A 23140-nucleotide genomic window follows, 5' to 3' on the forward strand; every position below is an offset into this window, starting at 1 on the left:
GAAATTACTGACAAAATGATGAAAATTGCCCATGTTCCTGTGCAAACATGGAATGGATTTGATTTTGGAGGTATGTTCGATGGTATTTTACCCAAATTCCCAGGTTTAAAAGCTGTTTTTATATTTGTTGCAATGATTGCTATGGGATGTATATTATTACCTTGCTTATTGCCTATTTTTGTATTCATGATTAAGCGTAGTTTGAATGCCATTGCTGAAGCAAAAACTACTGCACAAATTAATATGATGCTTGAGAATAATGCGTATATGTTGATACCAACAGATGAAAGTAAGCAACCCTTGCTACATTTCTCCCCGGATAATGATTCAGAAGATGACGCTGAAAGAATGGTAGGTGCGGACACAGGAAGCCTGGGGTCGGAGGGCAACATGCTACCTGAAATAGCACTCACCTCCATGGACGTAAAAGCTCCATGTTTTCAGCCTTAATAAAGTTAAAACAGAGGAGATGTAGCGATCATGTTAAAAGTTGCTAGCTGCATTATATTTCTGCTAAGCCGGCACAAAGCTTGCTCAAGGTTTTGCTTTGCAACAATTCTATGCAACATTCTTTGCTTTGCAACATTTCTATGCAACAGTCTTCTGTAACATCTTTTTGTAACATGTGAACAAGCTTGCCCAGTAACACGTATACGTGACAAGTGAACAAAGCCTGCCCAGTAACAAATGTTTTAACCAATCATGCTATAACACGCTGTAAGATAGAAACCCTTTGTATGATTTTAATAAATACCGTCTCAATCGGCCAGCCGGGGTCTTTTCACCTCGCTGAGTTGGTTGGTGCGTTTCATCACACCATGGTGTCCGTTCTTCCTTGGCAGTACCAGACCCGCCTAACTTAGGTGCACCTCCGTGGAGGCCAATAGCCGAGCTCAGACACACCCTTGCGAGGGTCCCATAGCCTAACAGGCTCACCCCTGTGGGGGTTCTAATGCCTAGCTCCAGCTCACCCTTGCGAGGGTTCCAAAAGCAGACGAGGTCGTCACCGCGTGGCAGCCAGCCACGCACTCACACACTAGGACTCCAAGATCCCTTTCACAGTTACTACTACTGAGCAAGGTATCACCTATACTGTACCTGTGCATTCCGTTTTTGTTGCCTAAATGTAGAACCTTACTCTTTTCACCATTGAATTTCATTTTATTAGATAGTGCCCAATGTTCAAGTTTGTCAAGATCCTTCTGTATCTTAAGCCTATCTTCTGAAGTGTTGGCTATGAAGCAATTACAGATTGTTTAACTATGGTATATCGGTGGTTTTCAAACTTGGCAACTTTTAAGACGTGTGGACTTCAATTCCCAGAATTCTCCAGTCAGCCTGCTCCTCTTTTCCTTCTTTTAAAAAAACTTTTTACTCACTACTGAACTGCATATTTCTCAGCTACTTCTGTACCAAACGTAACTGTGCTTGAGGTCTTTTAACCCAAGCGATTACTGGTAAACGGGTGAGGCCCGCTGAGGTGCTGCCCTTTAAGAATGAGATTTGTGGCTGAGCTTCTAAACCCGCAAAAAAGTATTTATTTGAAGAACCACAGCATTACAAGCAATATATACAACTGGTTGTACAAGACGATAATCATCAACATTCATATTGAAAGCTAGCTCCACCCTCAATTATTCAGGCAGATTGAAAAATAAAATAAAAACTCCTTCGGTTGTGCATGCATTTCCTAACGCCCCCTTCCCAAGATAAAAACCCTATTTTTTAAAGGTTCACAATTTGTGGTGAGATCTTGAAGCGGCCGGGTCCTCACTTGTGTGTCCAATTGCTTCATTAAGCATGCACCCTCGAGCCATAAACATTCACTGTCTTCGGAGAAACAGCAGGGAAGACAGCAGGGGTCAGGAGAAAAAAAAATGTGCTTTTCTGTCTGAATTGGATCTGCCGGTGTCAAAAGGACCCTTAGTTAAGGCCTGGAAAAGTGATGGCTGATTTTCCCCAGCCAATTTCCTCTAGAAACAAAATTTTATAGATTTTCGGCTACTGGTCAGTCAGACAAGACAACGACACAATTTGGGCAAGAGCAGAGCTGTCCAGAAGATGGAGACTGCCCCAGGGAGGCTGAAACGCCACCGGCTTTGCTTCCATCTCACTGTTGTGGCCATCTTGACTTTTTTGCCCAGGTCCTGCAGAACATCCCAGGCACAGGAGTGAAACAAGGACACAGTCCGGCTTAATGTCCATTTCTGCGGTGGTTTAGATCCTTAATGTTGGCTGTACAGTTCCTCACAACGGCTCGGGGAGAGATATTTTTTTATTTTATTTGGCAGAGCGAGATTTGCTTAACAAAAAAAAAAAAAAGCAGAGCACACGGGGGGAAAAGGATCCGAGATGGATACAGAAAATCTAAGAGAGGTAGCCATGCATTGCCCTTTAGAGTGCCTTGGAGGCCTGGCTCATATTCCAGTTGTGTCCCAGTGTACGCTGACAACTTTGGGGAGCTGGAAAAGACCAGTTTTTGAAACAACGATTTGTGCTGCTAAGATTCCTGCCGTTTCTTCCTCCCGACCTATCGGTACATCAGTCCACACGACGACTTCATTTCCCTCCTTTTTGAGGACTAGTCGTTTTTGTGTTGTAGAGTAAGGCAAATAATTCTTTGACAGGGTTAGGCAGAAGGTGGGGGTGTTGCTGCCACGGTTGCACAGCTGCCCCCCAAGAGACAAGATCCACCTGAATCGCCTTGTTAACCCAAGACAGGCATCTAGTTTTTCACCAAGGTGTTGAGAAGGAAAGCGTTCATATTACAGGCATGAAAAAGGTAGCATCTCAACCACAGGGATAAATAAATATTTAAACACACTCATGCTTCCCCCCCCCCAAAAAAAAACCATAGACACGTACAAATTCTTTCCATATAATACCACACCCACCTCTTCCGATCTCAAATATTAAGACATGTCAGCAAAGGAAAGGCATTTGAGACATAATTATTTTTTAAACAATCCCGTGTGCAGTTCATAGGCAGAAATAGAGACAAGTAATACTTTATAGCCATGATGGCGAACCTGTGGCACGCGTGCCAGAGGTGGCACGTCATGCCGTTCGTTAGGGCACACAAAGCATTGCCCTGTCAGCTCCAGCGTGCATATGCGTCGGCTTTCTTTTAAGGCCGTTTTTCGCCCTCCGGAGGCCTCCAGAGTGCAAAAAACCAGCCGTATGGGCAAACCGGAATTTCAGGAATGGACTTCTGGTTTGCTCATAGGGCCGTTTTTTACCCTCCAATTGGAGGGTGAAAAGCGGCTCTACGGACAAACTGGAAGTCACCATTCCCAAACTTCCGGTTTGGCCATAGGGCCGTTTTTTGCCTTCTGGAGCCTTCAGGGAAGCTCCTAAAGCAGGGGTATCCAAACTTGGGAACTTTAAGACTTGTGGACTTCAACTCCCAGAATAGCTGGCTGGGGAATTCTGGGAGTTGAAGTCCACAAGTCTTAAAGTTCCCAAGTTTGGACACCCCTGTCCTAAAGCCTCCGGAGGGCCTCCTGGGGGGGGGGGAGGCTGTTTTCGCCTTCCCCAGGCTCCTAGAAAGCCTCTGGAGCCTGGGGAGAGTGAAAAAAGCCTGCCAAGTGGGGGAGGGTCGTGCTGGTCATGTGCATAGCATTATGGGTTTGGGCACGCCTACGCACAACCCCCCCCTGTGCTCCCCCCACTTTTGTCACACGATCCAAAAAAAGGTCAGCAATCACTGCTTGATAGGATCTCCTGGACGTCTCCCTGATCTGCTATAAAGTCCAGAAAATCCCAGTTATTGGCTAATTTGTCCCTTTTCTCTAAAAAGGTCAAAATTGTAGAAACACAGACCATCTGGGAAGGAAACTATGTGCTTTTATTCGATTTGATTTCATTAAATTTTTATGGCGCCCATTTCTCTCCTACAAGGTTATTCTGGGTGGCTTTAAAAATTTGGACTCTGAAGAGTAAACCTAGAGGTTGATACCAACAGCAGGCTATTTCCGTACAGGTAGTCCTCAACTTATGGCCGTCATTGGAACTGGAAGTACCGTCTTGCTAAACAGTTGTAAGACGAGGCACCCATGTGGTCAGAAGCAATATTTTGGCCTTTTTTGAACAAGTCATTAAGTAAAGGCAGGAGGTTTCTCCAGGCAAAACACATTCTGGGCTACTCAGCTATAGGATTTATATAGCTGCCATATAATTTATGGCGAATTTCTGTTCTGTGGCTTGTTCCTAAAAAGTCATGCATCCAATTTGGGGCAAGAAAGGTGCCACTTCTTCAAGTATCAGTTTCATCTCATAAAGACATAAATATTCTTCCTCTTTTTGCCTCAGCTGAAGAGACACAGATAGTCCTCGACTTACAGCCATTCATTTAATGACCGAAGTTACAGCGGCATTGAAAAAAGTGACTTATGAGTGTTTTTCACACTTACAACCGTTGCAGCCTTCCCATGCTCACGTGATCAAAATTTAGATGCTGGGCACCTGACTCACATTTGTGACCGTTGCAGTGTCCCCGGGTCATGTGGTCCCCTTTTGCGACCTTCTGAGAAGCAAAGTCAATGGGGAAGCCAGATTCACTTAACAACCGTGTTACTCATTTAACAAATGCAATGATTCACTTAACAAACGTGGCAAGAAAAGTCGTAAACCGTGTTACTCATTTAACAAATGCAATGATTCACTTAACAAACGTGGCAAGAAAAGTCGTAAAATGGGGCGAAATTCACTTAAGAAATGTTTCACTTAGCAACATACATTTTGGGTTCCATTGTGGTTGTAAGTCGAGGACTACCTGTTTTGGTTTGGACCTGAGCATTCAAAAACATCTTCCAGATCAGCCTGGCATCCTTCCCAGATGTGGTCAATCAGAGGCCTTCGAGTAGCTCATAGGCAGAAGAAAGCCTGCCAGCCTTCTCTCTTCTGCCATGGTGGTCCATACCCTCTTCAGATTAACAGAGTTGGAAGGGACCTTGTAGGTCATCTAGTCCAACCCCCACCCCACCTAAGCAGGAGCCCCTATACCACTTCTGACAAGTCTCTCCTTGAAAGCTTCCAGTGATGAAGTTCCCACCACTTCTGAAGGCAACTTCTGTTCCATGGGTTGATTGTTCCCACTGTCAGAAAGTTTCTCCTTATTTCCAGGTTGAATCTCTCCTTGTTCATTTTCCATCCATTATTCCTTGTCTGGCCTTCGGGTGCCTTGGAAAATAGGTTGCTCTCCCTCCTCTCTGTGGCAGCCTCTCAAATATTGGAAGACTGCTATCATGTCTCCCCTGGTCCTTCTCAAGTTTCTCATCTATATGCATCCGCCTTTATTGTTAATCGGAAATAGAAGACGTATAGGTAGTCTTTCTTTCATTTAGCCACCATGTGAAGTTTCAATGGCGCTGGGGGGAAAAGCGACTTACAACCAGTCCTCGCTCTTATGACTTCTGCAGCGTCCTCGTGGTCATGTGACCAAAATTCGGGTGCTTAGCACCTGCATGTTTCTACAACGGGGACATGTGGTCATCGTTGTGATCTTTCCAGCCGGCTTTCGATAAGCAAAAATCAGTCAAATTTGCTTAATGTTTGATCGCTGAACAATCAAACATTAGAACCTGGGTGGACTTCAATTCCCAGAATTCCCCAGCCAGTCACAAGGTTGTTAAGTGAATCCAACTTCCCTGCCGACTTTGCTTGCCAGAAGGTCGCCAAAGGGGAGATCGGCTGACCCCGGGACACTGCGACTGTCATAAATATGAGTCAATGGCCAAGCATCTGAATATTCTCCTTTATTGGCAACTGAACGTTGATCACATGACAATGAGGAAGCCACAACAGTCGTGTGTACAATAGCTACAAGTCACTTTTTTCAGTGCTGTCGCAAGGTCAAAGTCACTAATGAGCTGTTGTAAGTCAAGAACCACTTGTATACGCAGAATGAGGAAGTATGCATTTCAAATAGTAAAGTGTGTAAAAATCTGAATTTTCTTTTTTTCAATACCAATTTGTGTCTGGGAGGAGGGACTGGAGACAGAGCGGAGCATAAAAGGGAAATGTTTTGCACGAATCCTCTTTTGGGATTCTTTTGACAGAGATTTCAAGATTGTAGCCTCTTGATCAATAACTTAGAACGATCCTTCTTAGGACCCCAGGAAGTGGCTTTATTATACCAGATCAGACCCAAAGTTCAGGATCTTTTACCAAACCTTATTATATGGGGTTGGGTTGGGGCAGTGGCGGGTTTCAATTTATTTTACTACCAGTTCGCCCGTTTGCGCGCCTACTCCCGCTGTTGCCATTACCGATTCGCCCCAGATCGGAAACCCACCAATGGGTGGGGGTTTTAGACAGAATTTTACAATGGGGAGAGGGAATCAACCCAGCCCAGCATTCCTCAATTCAACCCCCTCCCCTCTTTCTGCCAATGCAATGTTCTTTTCTGGCTATCTGGACACATTTCCAACCGAGCAGCCATCTAATCATTCCTTTATTTTCCAAGAAAGGCTAAGGAGCCTTTGGGCCTTAGGCCAAACTGCCTGACTCAAAGTCAGTTTTCCATTTATTATCAGTTTTAATTAAATATATATTAACTAAATATAGGAGGGGCAAGGGGAGAGGATAGGCCCGCAAGGGTTTCCAAGCTCAAAATCGAGAACCCACTGCAAGGGCCTTTTCCTAATGCTTGCTGTCCAATCTTTTAAAACGGAGGAGCCGAGGCCTGCGTTTGGGTCCCTTCCAAGACGACGAGGTATCCTGTCACTCAAGGAACCGCCCTTAATTTTCTTAATGTCAGAGGAAATGGATAAGTGTTTCTCCCTTACTGCTCTCCTCACCCACACGTTTTTATAAACAGGTTTTTTTTTTTTTAAATGAGGCAAGCCATTACAGGCCCTTCTTTAGAATAGAACTAGGAATAGAAATAATAGAAATAGAAATAATAGAAATAGAAACAATAGAAATAGAAACAATATAGAAATAATAGAAATAGAAATAATAGAAATAGAAATAATAAAAATAGAAATAATAGAAATAGAAATTGATAGAATAGAATAGGAATAAAATAGGAATAGAATAGGAATACAATAGCAGAGTTGGAAGGGACCTTGGAGGTCTTCTAGTCCAACCCCCTGCTTAGGCAGGAAACCCTACACCATTTCAGACAAATGGTTCTCCAACATCTTCTTTAAAACCTCCAGCGTTGGAGCATTTACAATTTCTGGAGGCCATCATTATTCAGCATCAATTTTCCCCCGCACAATTCAGCGTAGGTGTTTCTTCCCACCCAAACCAAATCGTACAAATCAAACATTTGCAACCGCGAGACTCTTCCCCCCACCCTGCAGCTGTAAGGCAGAAAGTTTGCTGCTTGTTTTACAAATCACCCGCCAAGAAGAAAAGCAAGCCGTGGGGAATTATTTCCGACCTGCTAGTTTTCTACACGCAGGGGTAGGTTTTGACATCCACGGAAAAGGAAAAGCCTGGGGAATATTTCTGTGTGCGTTTCTTACTTTCACAGAACCGGCCGAGTCTCTTGCCCTAAATGCATTCTCTGATGCTTCACAAAGTACGAACTGGTGGTGAAACTTTTCCCGCAGTAGTTACACTTGTAGGGTTTCTCCCCCGTGTGGGTCCTTTTATGGAGTACCAGGTGGGCTTTGCAGCTGAAGCCTTTCCCGCAGGCTGTGCAGGTGTACGGCTTCTCCCCCGTGTGGGTCCTCTCGTGGTACAGGAGGGCCGAGCGTTGCCGGAAGCTCTTCTCGCACGTGGAACATTTGTACGGCCGCTCCCCGGTGTGGATCCACTTGTGCTTCACCAGATCCGAACTCCGGTGGAAGCTCCCTCCGCATTCGGAGCACTTGTAGGGCTTCACCCCCGTGTGGATCCGCTCGTGTTTCACCAGGTCCGACCTCTGGTGGAAGCTCCTCCCGCAGTAGGAGCAGGCGTGGGGCTTGTCCCCCGTGTGGAACCTCTCGTGCACGATCAGCTTGGACCGCTGGCTGAAGCACTTCTCGCAGGTGGTGCACTTGAAGGGCTTCTCCCCCGTGTGGATCCGCTCGTGCCGGCAGACGTCGGAGCTGCGGTTGAAGCTTTTCCCGCAGAAGGAGCACTTGTACGGCCAGTCTCTGGTGTGCAGGCGCTCGTGAGCGATGAGTTTGGCGACCTGGCAGAAGCTCTTCTCGCAGACGGAGCATTTGTAGGGGTTCGCATCCAAGGGGAACCCCTCTGGGCCGAGCAGACCGGAGCTAGGATTAAAACTCCCCCCGCAGTTTGTACACAACGATTGTTTCTCTCCGGATGCGTTTACGTCCGTTCCTCTGGGGCCGTTCTCCTGAGGACTCTTCTGGGGTTCTCCTACCTCTCCGAATCTGCCTGTCCCTTCCTGCCTTTCCGTAGACGATGAGCCACGGGGCTCCACCCCCATGGTGTTGCTCCACTCGTTGTCTTTTCTTATTACAGCCACCTGCCCATGGTCTGCTGGAATAAAAGAGAAAACATAATAGGCTTAGAATACAGGCTGAAAATACAGAAGGATCTTGGCAAACTTGAACATTGGGCACTGTTGTGGCCCAGCAGGATCCGGTTGAGCTGCTGATGGAGTAGGATAGCGAGGAACCATATGAGTCTGCCCTGGATGATGTGGAGGACCCTGTGCAGGGTTCTGAGCAGGGACCAGAGAGGCTGGTTGGCCACCAGGAGGTGCCTGAGGCATGGAGCAGTGGGGAGGATCAAAGGCAGTTTGTCCCTGATGCTAGATTGAGAAGGGCTGAGAAACGGAAGCAGCAACTCCGTAGGCAGACTCACAGATGATTAAGCACAGGTGGTTGTGAATTGGCCCCACCCAAGAGAGATTATAGGTGAGGCGTTGGGAGGGGACATTTGCAGGAAACAACCTGAATTACTAGTTAAGAAAATCTATCTGTGTATTCTAGCCGTGTCTGTTGGTTTGGACTATCTGCAGTGCTTCATTTGAATTATCTGGGTTGCTCTATTGAACGTGAGTTGTCTGGGCCCTCAGCCAAAGGATTCTTTATCTCATTAATTAAACAGTGGCAAACAGCCAAGCCTGTGTTCTGGTTTATTCACAGGCGGAGGGGGGTCGGTCAGAACAGGGCACTATCCAACAAAATGAAATTCAATGGTGAAAAAAGTAAGGCTCTACATTTGGGCAAGAAAAACGAAATGCACAGGTATAGTATAGGTGCTACCTTCCTCAATAGTAGTAACTGTGAGAGGGATCTTGGAGTCCTAGTGGACAACTATTTAAATAAGAGCCAGCCGTGTGCAGCAGCTGCCAAAAAAGCGAACACAGTTCTAGTCTGCATAAACAGGGTGTTAATACCACTTTATAATGCCTTGGTAAGGCCACACTTGGAATACTGCATCCAGTTTTGGTCGACACGATGTACAAAAAATGTGGAGACTCTAGAAAGAGTGCAGAGAAGAGCAACAAAGATGATGAGGGGAATGGAGACTAAAACATGAATGGTTGCAGGTATTGGGTATGTCTAGTTTGATGAAAAGAAGGACTAGGGGAGACATGATAGCAGTCTTCCAATATCTCAGGGGTTGCCCCAAAGAAGAGGGAGTCAAACTATTCTCCAAAGCACCCGAGGATAGGACAAGAAGCAATGGGTAAAAACTAATCAAGGAGAGAAGCAACTTAGAATTAAGGAGAAATTTCCTGACAGAACAATTAATCAGTGAAACAACTTGCCTTCAGAAGTTGTGAATGCTGCAACACTGGAAGTTTTAAAGAAGATGTTGGAGAACCATTTGACTGAAGTGGTGTAGGGTTTCCTGTCTAAGCAGGGGGTTGGACTAGAAGACCTCCAAGGTCCCTTCCAACTCTGTTATTCTATTCTATTCTATTCTTCTATTCCAATAAAATTCATTCTCAAAAGAAGAGTGGAAACTTGAGACACTGGACTGTGTTCAAGTGTGTGCAAAGAAATGCTGAATTTTGGGGGGAATGTTATTTACAGTTTGTTGCTTCTGTTTTCCAGTACAAGACGTTTCAAGTGGGGTATATTTGTGGCTCTTTTACAAAACATACATCCTTTTTCCAAGTCTTATTTCAAGTTACACGTTGCAATAACTTTTTTTTTCAGTCTGATGTTCTGTTTCTGCTCCTTTAGCCAATATCTTACTTGCTAGAGGCATTTATTTATTTAATAGATTTGGGATCTCTTCCTTGCGAAAGGCATTTTCTTTCTTTATTTAAGTAAATAAACAAATTAAAAGAATTATTTGCTAAATGAATTCATTTAAATCATCATCATTTAACGACCCCATAACCTCTTGTGGCGTTGGAGTCTGGGCAACTGAATGGAGCTTACTGGCCGGATGCCCTTCCTGTCGCCAATGCAGAGTTTTTCTTCACCAAATATATTCTCAGTGTGCCCAGAGAGAGAAATCTCTGCCTCTACCAAGGATTGAACTCACAGCCTTCTGATTGGGAAGCAAGAACGCCACCTCTAGGCCACCATACCACTCAAAAGAATTCATTTAAATAAATACATACATGTATAATATAAGAAATAAGAGTGGCATGGGGCGCCTAGTGGTGAAGATCAATTCTAGGTAGCATCAGATATTTCTCTTCTAGGACACAAAGAAAAAATATCTGCTGCAAACTCCATTTAGGTGTCAGGAAGGGCATCTAGCCAGTAAATGCTCAGCTCCATCCAATTCCCACGACTCTACCCTGAATTAAGAGATTATTACAGAGGTGTAAAAAGGGAGTTATATTTCTTGCTAAGGGCATTGATTTATTTAATAGATGTATAATGTCTTTTCTTATGAAAATCATTGATTGATAGATTGATTGTTACGGCTGCCCAACTCATACAGGGTGACTCTCCTTGCATGTTCCTTTGCACATCCCCTCTTTAAATGTTTTGGAACTTAATAGTAAATATATTAATTAATATATTAGTTTTTCATCTGTTTCTAAATACAAGCTTGATCTTTTCCTCTCAGATCCTTCCATCTTTTGGCTTCTACTTTCTGGACATCATCTACTCTTATACCATGATGTACTTCTGTATATTAAAAAAAATAGGTTGACAGAAAGATTATTTTTTTAAAATAAATGATCAGTAACTGTTGAGCAAATTTAGTTTGTCAACTCCACAAGGTAGGCCCCAACAAGAACCATCAACTTCCCAGGAAAACTAGAACTACACTTTACTGCAGGGGTGTCCAAACTTGGGAACTTTAAGACTTGTAGATTTCAACTCCCAGAATTCCCCAGCCAGCATGGGGCTGGCTGGGGAATTCTGGGAGTTGAAGTCCACAAGTCTTAAAGTTCCCAAGTTTGGACACCCCTGCTTTACTGGGATAGGCCAGTGTTTCTCAACCTTGCCAACTTTAAATGGTATGGACTTCAACTCCCAGAATTCTCCAGCCAGCATGGTTGCCTGGCTGGGGAATTCTGGGAGTTGAAGTCCGTACATCTTGAAGTTGCCAAGGTTGAGAAACACTGATCTAATTGGTAGTAAGAATTGCTTACCTTGAGAAAGGCGATCCTCGTTGACCTCCTGTTTGAACAGCCTTTCAGATGACGATTGATCAGAGTCAGGAAAATTCACAGTCACCACATGAAACATCCCTGGGCCCTAAAAATAAGCAAATATTTGGAATTAGTAAAGATGGGGAGCTATTGAAGGATTAGGAAAGCCAGGATGCCTACCAACCTCCCTCCCTTCCCTCCCTTCCTCCTTTTTTCTTTCTTCTTTCTTTCTTTCTTTCTTTCTTTCTTTCTTTCTTTCTTTCTTTCTTTCTTTCTTTCTTTCTTTCTTTCTTCCTTCCTTCCTTCCTTCCTTCCTTCCTTCTTTCTTTCCTTTCTTCCTTCTTTCTTTTTCCTATTTTTAACTGCCTATCTCCCTCAGAGAAGAACATCTGGGCAGTGTACAATATAATCAATACAATTCACATTAAAATCAGAATTCATGTAAGATGAACAGTTTTAAAATGATAAAATAACACTGTTAAATTTCAAAATTCCACGTTGCCTTCAATTGGGTCGCCTAGTTATAGTGGTAGCTCTCAAAGACATCCAAATTTCCTCTCATAATACCCATCAAACTCAAGTACTCTGGCCACCAAATGGGAAGGAAGGACTCCCTGGAGAAGAGCCTAATGCTGGGAAAGACGGAGGGCAAAAGAAGAAGGGGACGACAGAGAATGAGGTGGCTGGATGGAGTCACTGGAGCAGTCGGCGTGAGCTTAAATGGACTCCAGAGGACGGTAGAGGACAGGAAGGCCTGGAGGAACGTGGTCCATGGGGTTGCGATGGGTTGGACACAACTTGAAACTAACCACAAATACCCATCATGCCTCATGGCACCAAAAAGGACGTCCCTCCAAGGGGCATCTGGGCAAATTAAAAGGTCGCTTACGGATCCAGCTTCTAGAAGGATTTGGAAGGCTGGTGGCCCATATAGTAAAGTCTTTATTGTCATTGTACAAAACAAATACAATGAAATTGGTTATGAGGTCCCAAAGTGGACTTCAGGCTCGCTCACCTTCTGCTCCTGCCTCCCTTCTTCCGGATGCCTCACCAGGAAGTCCTCCGCCAGGGCCACGGCCTGAGCACAGGTGTGAGGGTGGCACTCCCGGACCCAACACTCCATCGCCCGGGGCAGGACCCCCAGGAACTGATCCAAGATCACCAGCTCCAGGATCTGCTCCTTGGAGTGCCTCTCCGGCTTCAGCCAGAGGTGGCAGAGGTCCCGGAGACGACTGCAAAGTTCTCGGGGACCCTCCGCTTCTTGGTAGACGGATTGCCTGAAGCGCTGGCAGGGGGGATCTTGGTTTGGGGCCTCCTGGTTCTCCATCTCCTCCTTCACTTTCCACCTTTCTTGGTGCATCGTTCCCACAAAACCTGACGGCACAGGTTGGAAAAACGTCCCTCCCGCGGAATGCTGGCTGCTGGCGGCCGCCAACGCTAGATGGGCCACGGGTGCCTTGGTGTCCCCCCATGGGGCAGCCGCTGGCAGAGGTCTGGACCCCCACCCTGAGCAAGGGGACTGCATGCCCCCCAGGAACTCCTGCCACTGGGCTTCCCAGTGCAGAGACGGCAGACAATCCTCTTCCGGCTCCTGCTTAATGTATGGAAGGCCCCTCCACCTCAGATCCTGCCGGTTGGAGCCCATCGGGGCCACGCTGGGGCTTTCTCTTGGCCCATCCAGGTCTAATGCTGGCTTCAGGTCTACTGGAGATTCTGGAGCCTCCATTTTCATCGTTGGCTTCAACGGCGGATCAGACTCGGTTCTATCCAGGGTGGCAGATGGAGAGGAAACCCCAAATGGTGGCTTGAAGATTGTTGTCACATGACTAAAATACAAGGGGTAGAAAAAAAAGGTCTCAGGTTTTTTTTTTAAATTCTCAATATTTTTTTGGGGGGGGAGAGGCCTTCGCTCCAGATCAGGGGTGCTAAATTGTCTCCCGGAAAGAAATACACAAAGATAAAAGACCTTGTAGAAGCGTGGACTGTGATGTTTACTCGGGGGGATAAATGTTGGCATATGGAGTGGTGCGGTGGCCTCACAATCAAGAGGCTGTGAGTTTGATCCTAGGTAGAGGCAGATATTGTATTTTTTGGACGATAAGATGCATCGGGGTATAAGATGCATCATGATTTTGAACAGGTAAATTTTTAAAAAAAGTTTTTGCACTCTGGAGGCCTCCCAAACCCTCTGCACGCCTCATTTTTTGCAAAAAAAAAAAAAGGGGGGGGGATGCAGAGGCTTTGGGAGGCTTGTAGAATGCTCCTGGCAGCTGGGGCGGGGGAGAAATGAGCAAAAACAGCCCTCCCCAGCCCTCAGGAGCACTCTTGAAGCCTCCCAAACCCTCCGCACGTCCATTTTTGCAAAGGGTGCGGAGTTTCGGTAGGCCAAAAATGTTGTATTCAGTGTATAAGACGCATCCAGTTTTCACCCTCTTTTTTGAGGGGAAAAAGGTGCGTCTTATACGCTGAAAAATACCGTAGTTCTCTCTCTGGGCACACTGAACAAAACTGCACATTGGCAACAGGAATGGCATCCGGCCATTAAAACACTCTGCTAGCTCCATTCAGTTGCCTATACGCAAGGGATTATTGGATCGTTAAATGACGACAACGATAAATGTCCAAATATAATAAACAACCCTGGCTTTAATTACAGATAGTCCTTGACTTACAACTCTACAATTGTGCCCATAATTTCCCTTGCTAAGAAAGGGAGCGGTTAAGTGAGAGTTGCCCCATTTTACGACCTTTCTTGCCACAGTGGCTAAGCAAATTGTTTGGTCACTCAGGGAATCTGGCTTCCCTCATTGACTTTGCTTGTTGGGAGATGGCTGGGAAGGTTACAAATGTGATCACATGACCCTGGGAAAATGCAACTGTACTAAATACCAGTTGCCAAATGTCCAAATTTTGATCATGTGACCACGGGGATGCTGAAACGGTCTTTAAGTGTGAAAAACGATCATAATTTGTTTACTTCAGTGCCATCATAGCTTCTAACAGTGACTAAATGAATGGTTGTAAGTTTGAGGGCTACTGTATATTTTAGAGGTACATTTTCCATAATTAGCAAATATTAAGGATATTAATTTTAAGGATTGCTACCTTCCCATCCAGCTTCTGACAAGTCAAGTCTATGGAAAGCTGGATCTGCTTTACAACTGTGTCATTCACTTAGGAGCCTCAACAATTCGCTTAACAATGGTGACAAAAAAAAGACATAAAACCAGGCTCACTTAATAACCATCGTGCTTAGCAATTCCGCAATTCTCAATTGCGGTCATAAGTTGAGGACTTCCTGCAATATTCAGATATCGGTGTTTAATTCTCTGTCTATAGGCCGATCAACATGCACAACGTGTTGGATATTACATCGTGCATGTGGATAAGGATATTACGTGCTTAATCTTTCTGATTGTGCTTGGAGAAATTTGCCATTCGGTGTGTTGTCATAAACCCTGTTGACAAAAGAAATAAATTGTTCCGTGTTTTAATACCTGCAGGCTTCCATGCTGGGAACCATCGGATGCATTTTCATAGTCATTAAGAAAATAGTTTTAAATACAGTCTCTGGGTTCAGAGAAGAGCAACGAACATGAACAAGGGCCTGGAAACTAAAACATATGAAGAACGGTTGCAGGAATTGGGTATGTCTAGTCTAATGAAGTTTAATTCCCAGTTGCAATGGATGGCTGTGAAAGTCAGACCATAATACAATACAATACAATACAATAGTAGAGTTGGAAGGGACCTTGGAGGTCTTCTAGTCCAACCCCCTGCCTAGGCAGGAAACCCTATACCGTTTCAGACAAATGGCTATCCAACATCTTCTTAAAGACTTCCAGTGTTGGGGCATTCACAACTCCTGGAGGCAAGCTGTTCCACTGATTAATTGTTCTAACTGTCAGGAAATTTCTCCTCAGTTCTAAGTTGCTTCTCTCCTTGATTAGTTTCCACCCATTGCTTCTTGTTCTACCCTCAGGTGCCTTGGAGAATAGTTTGACTCCCTCTTCTTTGTGGCAACCCCTGAGATATTGGAACACTGCTATCATGTCTCCCCTAGTCCTTCTTTCTCTTAAGCTAAACATACCCAGTTCCTGCAACCGTTCCTCATATGTTTTAGTCTCCAGTCCCCTAATCATCTTTGTTGCTCTTCTCTGCACTCTTTCTAGAGTCTCCGGATCTTTTTTACATCGTGGCGACCAGAACTGAATGCAGTATTCCAAGTGTGGCCTCACCAAGGCATTATAAAGCGGCATCAACACTTCACGTGATCTTGATTCTCTGTTGATGCAGCCTAGGACTGCGTTGGCTTTTTTGGCAGCTGCTGCACATGGCTGGCTCATATTTAAATGGTTGTCCACTAGGACTCCAAGATCCCTTTCACAGTTACTACTGTTGAGCAAGGTACGGTACCACCTATACTGTACCTGTACATTTCGTTTTTGTTGCCTAAATGTAGAACCTTACTCTTTTCACCATTGAATTTCATTTTATTAGATAGTGCCCAATGTTCAAGTTTGTACTTTACAGACCCCAATAACAGCATTTTTTCTTAGTTGCAGGAAATACAAACATAAGGGTCTACTGTGGCATATTTGTGTTACAACTACAAAGGGCATAAGAGGCATAACAAGAGGCATAACATATATGGGTTACAGGAAACAAATATTCACAGCATGCAAGTATACAAAGGCATCATCTAGGATAGTATTATTCAGTATATCCTTATTACTATTCCCCTTCACTGGGTTACTATTAAAGCCATCGTTGTTTTCATATCTGAATGGCATGGGGCTGGGATGTGGCACGCAGAGCCTCTCTGGGCACATGAGCCCCAGCTCAGCTCCACCGCAAATGAGCGCCATAGAATGGAGGCCTTTGAACTATGGTGCTGGAGAAGACTCCTGCGAGTCCCTTAGACTGCAAGTCGATCAAACCGGTCAGTCCTAGAGGAGATCCACCCTGTCTGCTCTTTAGAAGGAAATCAGATCCTGAAGATAAGACTCAAATACTTTGGCCACCTAATGAGAAGGAAGGACTCACTGGAGAAGAGCCTAATGATGGGAAAGACTGAGGGCAAAAGAAGAAGGGGACGACAGAGAATGAGGTGGCTGGATGGAGTCACCGAAGCAGTCGGCATGAGCTTAAATGGACTCCAGGGGATGGCAGAGGACAGGAAGGTCTGGAGGAACCTTGTCCATGCGGTCACAATGGGTCAGACACGAATTCGCAACTAACAACAAGAAGTTTAATGAAAAGAAGGACTAAAGGTGACATAATAGCAGTGTTCCAGTATCTCAAGGCCTGCCACAAAGTAGAAGGAGTCAAGCTATTCTCCAAAGCCCCCGAAGCCAGGACAAGAAACAATGGATGGAAACTAATCAAGAAGAGAATCAATCTGGAATTAAGGAGAAACTTCCTAACAGGACAATTAACCAGTGGAACAGCTTTGCCTTCAGACTCCTGGGGACTCCATCACTGGATGTTTCTACTCTAAATGGTCACTTAGCTGTAATAATATAGGTTCTCCCGTTTGAGCAGGGGGCTGGACTAGACGACCTCCAAGGTCCCCTCCAGCTCATTCAGCATTCTATTGCTCAAAAGCCTCGCCTCTTTCTCTCTCTGCCGTCTATCTTTTCACACGACCATCGCCCATGGTGGCTTCATTTCAACCATGTTTAAGGGGCGGCGGATCTTCAGTGCTTCTTGCCTCGGCTAGCTTGGAGTGTATCCCAGCCGAGAAGGGCTTGGGAGGGCCATAAGCTACAATATAAGCGAAGCAGGCGGGCAAAAGGCTAAAAACAAAACAAACCCCGAGTTGGCGTTGGGTTTGATTCTGGACCGGACCGGCCAGGAGATCCGGCCCTGCGCTGCGCATCATGGGCTCGGCCGATCCCCCTCACTTCCCCTCCCCTCTTTCTTATGGAGGAAGGAAAACAATGGCCGAGGATGAATTGAGGCCGGGACAGTCTGCCCATAGCTCCGGGGACTTCAACTAGGCTTGGATCGGAGCCGGAGAGCGGCGGCTGTCAGGTGCCTTCTCTCCCTTTCTCCCGGTCGCTTCGCCCAGCAAAGATCGGGGGCGCGCTTTCGATCGCATGATCCACCGATCCACCGATCGATCGGTCGGTCACCGACAGCCCCTTCCCCGTGCAGCCCCCCCCCCCAAAAGTGACCCGATCGCGCGCCCTATACCTGGCCGGTTCCCGGGCAAGGCTTCCCGACCTGGCGACGCCCTAAGTCCGGGCGCTTCGTTGGCTTTGCTCGGCTGGCGGGCGGGCGGGCGGAGAAGCAGGAAGGGACTCCCTTCCCTTTGCAGCCTCCCTTTCCGAAAGCGTCCAGGCCGCCTCCCAGCCGCGGCTCTATCGCTTTAACTCTTGGGGCGCAGAGCGGAGAGTGCCGCGGCTTTTGCGCCCTTCGGAAAAACCGAAGCGGCCCTCGGGAATGGCAGGGAAAAGGGTCGACACCAAGGGGGACAGACGTTGTTGTTGTGGGAGCTTCATCACTGGAAGCTTTCAAGAAGGGACTGGACTGCCATCTGTCAGAAATGGTATAGGGTTAAAGGTCTCCTGCTTGAGCAGGGGGCGGGTTGGACTAGATGACCTCCAAGGTCACCCCCAGCTCTATTCTGATTGATTGATCTGGGACCCGAAGGCAAGACAAGAAGCAATGGATGGCAACTAATCAAGGAGAGAAGCAACCTAGAGCTAAGGAGAAATTTCCTGACAAAAATAACAATTAATCAGGCGAACAGCTTTCCTGCAGAAGTTGTGTGAACTTCATCGCTGGAAAGCTTTCCAGAAGAGACCGGACAGCCACTTGTCAGAAATGGTGTAGGGCTTGAATCAATCAATCAATCAATCAGCATAGAATTGGAAGGGACTTTGGGGGTCATCTAGTCCACCCCCTACTCAAGCAGGAGACCCTACCACACCGTTTCTGACAGAAGGCAGTCCAGTCTCTTCTGGAAAGCTTCCAGTGATGAAGCTCCCACAACTTCTGAAGGCAAGCAGGGTGGGGGTTTGGTTGGACTAGATGACATCCAAGGTCCCTTCCAACTCTATTCTGATTGACTGATATTCTCCAAAGCACCAGAAGGCAAGACCAAGAAGCAAGTCAGAGCTGAAGAAGCTTCTGGAACGTTTCCAAAGAAAAAAAACCCAAGAAAGTCCAGTTGCCTCCTGACAAAAAGCAGGTTTGGTGATCTGGGATGACTTAGAATCTCTACAGACTTTCATCACTGGAAGGATTTGTTGGAAGAAATGTCCTTCTGGGTTCGGCTCCAAGTGGGGAAAAAGACACTGGAGACACGGAGGCTGCTTGGAAAGATGGTTTTAATGGTGGACAGGACCACGTGGCTTGAGCTCCTGAACAGAAAAGGTGATCACATGCTTCAATGTTGGTGGAGAAGAAGAGAAGGGAAGATGGAGGGGCTTGCTAGGCTTTTTATAACTGTTCAGTCCCACCTCTCTGTTTCCTGTTCCTGTGTAAGAAATGTATTCTGATTGGTTGTCAGACTCACATGGGCCCATGCAGGGGCAACCCTCTAGGCTGAGTTTTGAATCCAGGTTTGGTTGAATTCTCAGATGCCATGTGGTCAGTTGAGTAAAGGCTTATATTATCATGCCTTCATTCCCATCCCCCTGGAGCTGAAGGGGAGAACTCTTTTATTATGTAAAGGGACTGGCTCAGGCTTTAATGGTCATGGACAAAAGGTGGGGGCAGGAAGCTGCAGGGAGAGTTACCCTGTCTTTTTGAAACATGTTTCTTTTCACATCCAGAGAAACAGTCTTTTCAATATGTCCTAGGATATTTCATTTTTCTGGGAGAGGGCTGGGTGATAACTTTCCACAGGCCATTTTTGCCCTCCTCAGGCTCCAGGAAAACCTCAGGAGCCTGGGGAGAGTGAAAAACAGGCCCAACAGGCCAACCAGAAGTTTGGAAATGATCCGTTTCAGGCTTCCGGAGGGCCTCTTCTTAAAAACCCCCAGTGATGAAGCACCCACAACTTATAAAGCCACCTGTTCCAGGTTTTCTCATCTCTGCAAAGAAATGAAAAGCACCCCAACGGAAAACCCCATTCAGCAGGCAGGGCCAAAATAATGGGCCATTAAGAAGGCCAAGCTAGTCCACTTTACATAATAAAGAGTTCTCCCCATCAGCTCCAGGGGGATGGGATTCAGGCATGATAATATTGGCCCTTTACTCAACTGACCACATGGCATCTGAGAATTCAACCAAACCTGGACTCAGCCTAGAGGGTTGCCCCTGCGTGGGCCCCATGTGAGTCTGACAACCAATCAGAGTACATTTCTTACACAGGAACAGGAAACAGACAGGTGGGACTGAACAGGTTATAAAAAGACTAGCAAGCCTCTTCTCTTCCCTTCTCTTCTTCTCCCCAACATTGAAGCATGTGATCACCTTTTCTGTTCAGGACTCAAGCCACGTGGTCCTGTCCACCATTAAAACCATCTTTCCAAGCAGCCTCCATGTCTCCAGTGTCTTTTTCCCCACTTGGAGCCGAACCCAGGAGGACATTTCTTTCAACACTAGGAAATATTGAAAAGGCAGAATATTTCTCTGGATGTGAAAAGGAAGAAACATGTTTTAAAAGACAGAATAGCTGCGTGCAGCTTCCTGCCCATCCCCCTTTGTCAATGAGCCCATTAAAGCCTGAGCTGGTTCACTTTACATAATAAAGAGTTCTCCCCTTCAGCTCCAGAGTGATGGGATTAAGGCATGATAATATTGGCCCTTTACCCAACTCCCCACATGGCATCTGAGAACTCAACCAAACCTGGATTCAAAAGCCAACCTAGAGGGTTGCCCCTGCATGGCCCCATGGGAGTCTGACAACCAATCAGAAGACAAGATCAAAGGCCAGAGAGGGCATAAAACCAGGGACTCAGCATCTCAGTCCTTCCTTCTCTTCTTCTCCACCAACATTGAAGCATGTGATCACCTTTTCTGTTTAGGACTCAAGCCATGTGATCCTGTCCACCATTCAAACCATCTTTCCAAGCAGCTTCCGTGTCTCCAGTGTCTTTTTCCCCACTTGGAGCCGAACCCAGAAGGACATTTCTTTCAATAGTAATCAAGGAGAGAAGCGACCTGGAGTTAAAGAGGCGCTTCCTAAGAGTTAGAACAATTCACCAGTGGAAGAGCTTTGCCTTCAGAGGCTTTGGGTTCTTCATCACTGGAGGCTTTTAAGAAGAGGCTGGACAGTCCCTTGTGAAGAATGGGATAGGTCCGGATCTCCTGCTTGAGGAGGGGGCTGGACTAGAAGACCTCCAATGTCCCGTCCAGCTCTATTCTGATTCCTGAGAGCAAGGGGCGCGGTTACTTGCAGAAGCTCCGCCCCGGCCTCCCCGTCTCCGTCTGAGCCTGCGCGTTCTTCCCTTATCTGTTCTCTGCTCCGCATGGGCTCTGGAGTCCTCCGGAGAGGATCGGACAGTTGGGGCTCCTTCCGCTGCGGTCCCTTCCTGCCAGGAGGGCTTTTCCTCGCCCGGAGAAAGGTAGCTGGAGTGGCCCCTCGGCCCCACTTCCCCAGAGGGTCCCTGAGCCTGCGAGGCTCCCGGGATGGGAGGGCTGGGACTGGGCGTCCCTGGGAACAGAGGGAAGGCTCCCTAAAGACGGGGCTTTTCCCCTAAGGATTATGGGGGGATGGAAGGGAAACCCCCGGAGAGGCTCCCCGCCTCCCCCGTTCAGTTTGGGGGGTGGGAGGGAATTTAAAGGGGGGGGAGTTAAGTTGCTTTGAACTGAGCTCAGGATCCCCCAACCCGAAAAAGGTCCTTTTCTCTTTGTTCTTAATCTAAAGAGAGAGAAAAAGAGAATGTCCTTTGTTTGCCGAACAAAATCTTTAAAAATCCAGTTATTATTATTGTTCTGTTTTGTGCTGAATAGGCTGTGATGTAAAGGTTCACACAGGACCACTTTGAGAGCCCTTTGGAGTGGAGGATGGTCTTGGTAGGAAGCTGCAGGAGGAGGGAAAGGGAAATGGGGGGAGGGGAAAGGAAGCGGGAGGAAAAGAAGAGCTGTGAATGAGAGAAGGGAGGAAAGAGGCAGCGGAGGAAAGGAAGAAGAGATTCAGGAACCCACAAGAGACCTCCAGCATTGCATGGCACTGAAGGGGAAAAAAGTTCAACTTTGCCCGTATCATTCAGGTAGTCCTCAACGTACAACCACAATGGAGCCCCAAATGTCTGTTGCTAAGCGAAACATTTAAGTGAGTTTTGCCCCGTTTTGCAACCTTCCTTGCCACAGTTGTTAAGTGAATCAGTGCAGTTAAGTTAGTGCCACGGTTGTTAAGTGAATCTGGTTTTTCCCATTGGCTTTGCTTGTCAGAAGGTCGCAACAGTCGTAAATGCGAGTTAGGGGACAAGAATCTTCATCATGGGACTATGGGGGATGCTGCAACGGTGGAATAAAAAACCCTCATGTCACTTTTTTCGGTGCCGTTGTTACTTTGAACGGTGACTAAATGAGCTGTTGTAAGTTGAGGACTACCTGTACTCATCCAAGGCCGGTGTCAGTCTTCAGCTCAGAACTTACGCACCCCTCAGCTAAACCACGATTAGTTTAACCATAACTTGTGAAGCTCACCTGCAGGAATGAGGGTTAAGGTCCTTGGTGGAATCAGTCAAGTGGTTGGATGGATGCAACACCTAAAGCCAAGAGAAAGTGAACAAGAGTTGGAAGGGGCCTTAGAGGTCTTCTAGTCCAACCCCACTGCTCAAGCAGGAGTTCCTCCACCATTCCAGGCAAGTGGCTCTCCGGTCTTCTCTTAAACACCTCCAGTGATGGAGAGCCCACAACTTCTGGAGGCAAACTCTTCCTCTGATTAATTCTTCTCACCGTTAGGAAGTTTCTCCTTAGTTCTGGGTTGCTCCTCTCCCTGATTAGTTTCCATCCATTGCTTCTTGTCCTGCCTTCCGGTGGTTTCCCCTCTTCTCTGTGGCAGCCCCTCCAATATTGGAATACTGCCATCGTGTCTCCCCCAGTCCTTCTTCTCATTACACTAGATAAGCCCAGTTTCTGCAAGAGCTACTCATCTGCTTTATCCAGAGGTGCTTTTTTCAAGAGTCAACTGGACTTTCTGGGGTTTTTCTTTGAAGACGTTTCACTTCTCATCCAAGAAGCATCTTCAGCTCTCTCTCAGTTGCCTCTTGGGAAAAAGCACCTTTGGGACAACCATGACCTGGATGACTGGGAATCTCCGTAGATATTCCTATCTTTTAGCTTCCAGCCCCCGACTCATCTCTGTCTCTACTCTCTTCACTCTTTTGGCAGTCTCGATGTCTTTTTTACATACATTACACCAAAATTGGATGCAGTTCCAAGGACGGAGCCCAAACTCTCACCTGGGCAGGTAGGAGGAGCCAAAGATGCCATCAGCCTCCCTTTTGATGTAGGAAGAGGGAAGAACACAGCCAAGCACTCCAGTGTAGGAAACAGTTTTATTATTTATTATGCATAATAAAGGACCGAACAAAGAGAAAACAGCTTGTCCGGACCCCGAATGATTATCATAAACAGGGTTTTATACCCCAAATGACGTATATACTTGCTGATGGTTACATTTGACATATATGGTATAATAAGGAACTGAAAGCGCTTGGTACATATCTTAGTTACCGTAAGGAGACAGAAAGGAAA

At 46.3% G+C, this 23140-nt stretch overlaps 1 protein-coding gene across 1 annotated transcript; it reads right to left on the bottom strand.

The window, feature by feature from the left end:
- Nucleotides 1-1520: 1520 nt before the first annotated feature.
- LOC309397983 (uncharacterized protein) lies at nt 1521-17928 on the bottom strand. The gene is made up of 5 exons (XM_081964445.1): nt 17678-17928; nt 12495-13305; nt 11480-11585; nt 3474-8442; nt 1521-3373 (listed from the first exon to the last, which is right to left on the bottom strand). Exons 2-4 carry the CDS (start codon nt 13209-13211, stop codon nt 7478-7480), a joined length of 1788 nt encoding a protein of 595 aa, XP_081820571.1. The 5' UTR covers nt 13212-13305; nt 17678-17928; the 3' UTR covers nt 1521-3373; nt 3474-7477.
- Nucleotides 17929-23140: the final 5212 nt, after the last annotated feature.

This window comes from Natrix helvetica, assembly GCF_964273705.1.
Source record: "Natrix helvetica genome assembly, chromosome: 1".
In the NCBI taxonomy this organism is placed as follows: Eukaryota; Metazoa; Chordata; class Lepidosauria; order Squamata; family Natricidae; genus Natrix; species Natrix helvetica.

What these genes read in the sequence shown, in the direction of transcription:
- LOC309397983 (XM_081964445.1), bottom strand. Translation starts at nt 13,211, where the DNA reads ATGAAAATGGAGGCTCCAGAATCTCCAGTAGACCTGAAGCCAGCATTA. An exon ending in AAGGGAGGCAGGAGCAGAAG is followed by an intron (nt 11,586 to 12,494) that starts GTGAGCGAGCCT and finishes GCTTATTTTTAG; the next exon opens with GGCCCAGGGATGTTTCATGT. An exon ending in CGAGGATCGCCTTTCTCAAG is followed by an intron (nt 8,443 to 11,479) that starts GTAAGCAATTCT and finishes CTTTTATTCCAG; the next exon opens with CAGACCATGGGCAGGTGGCT.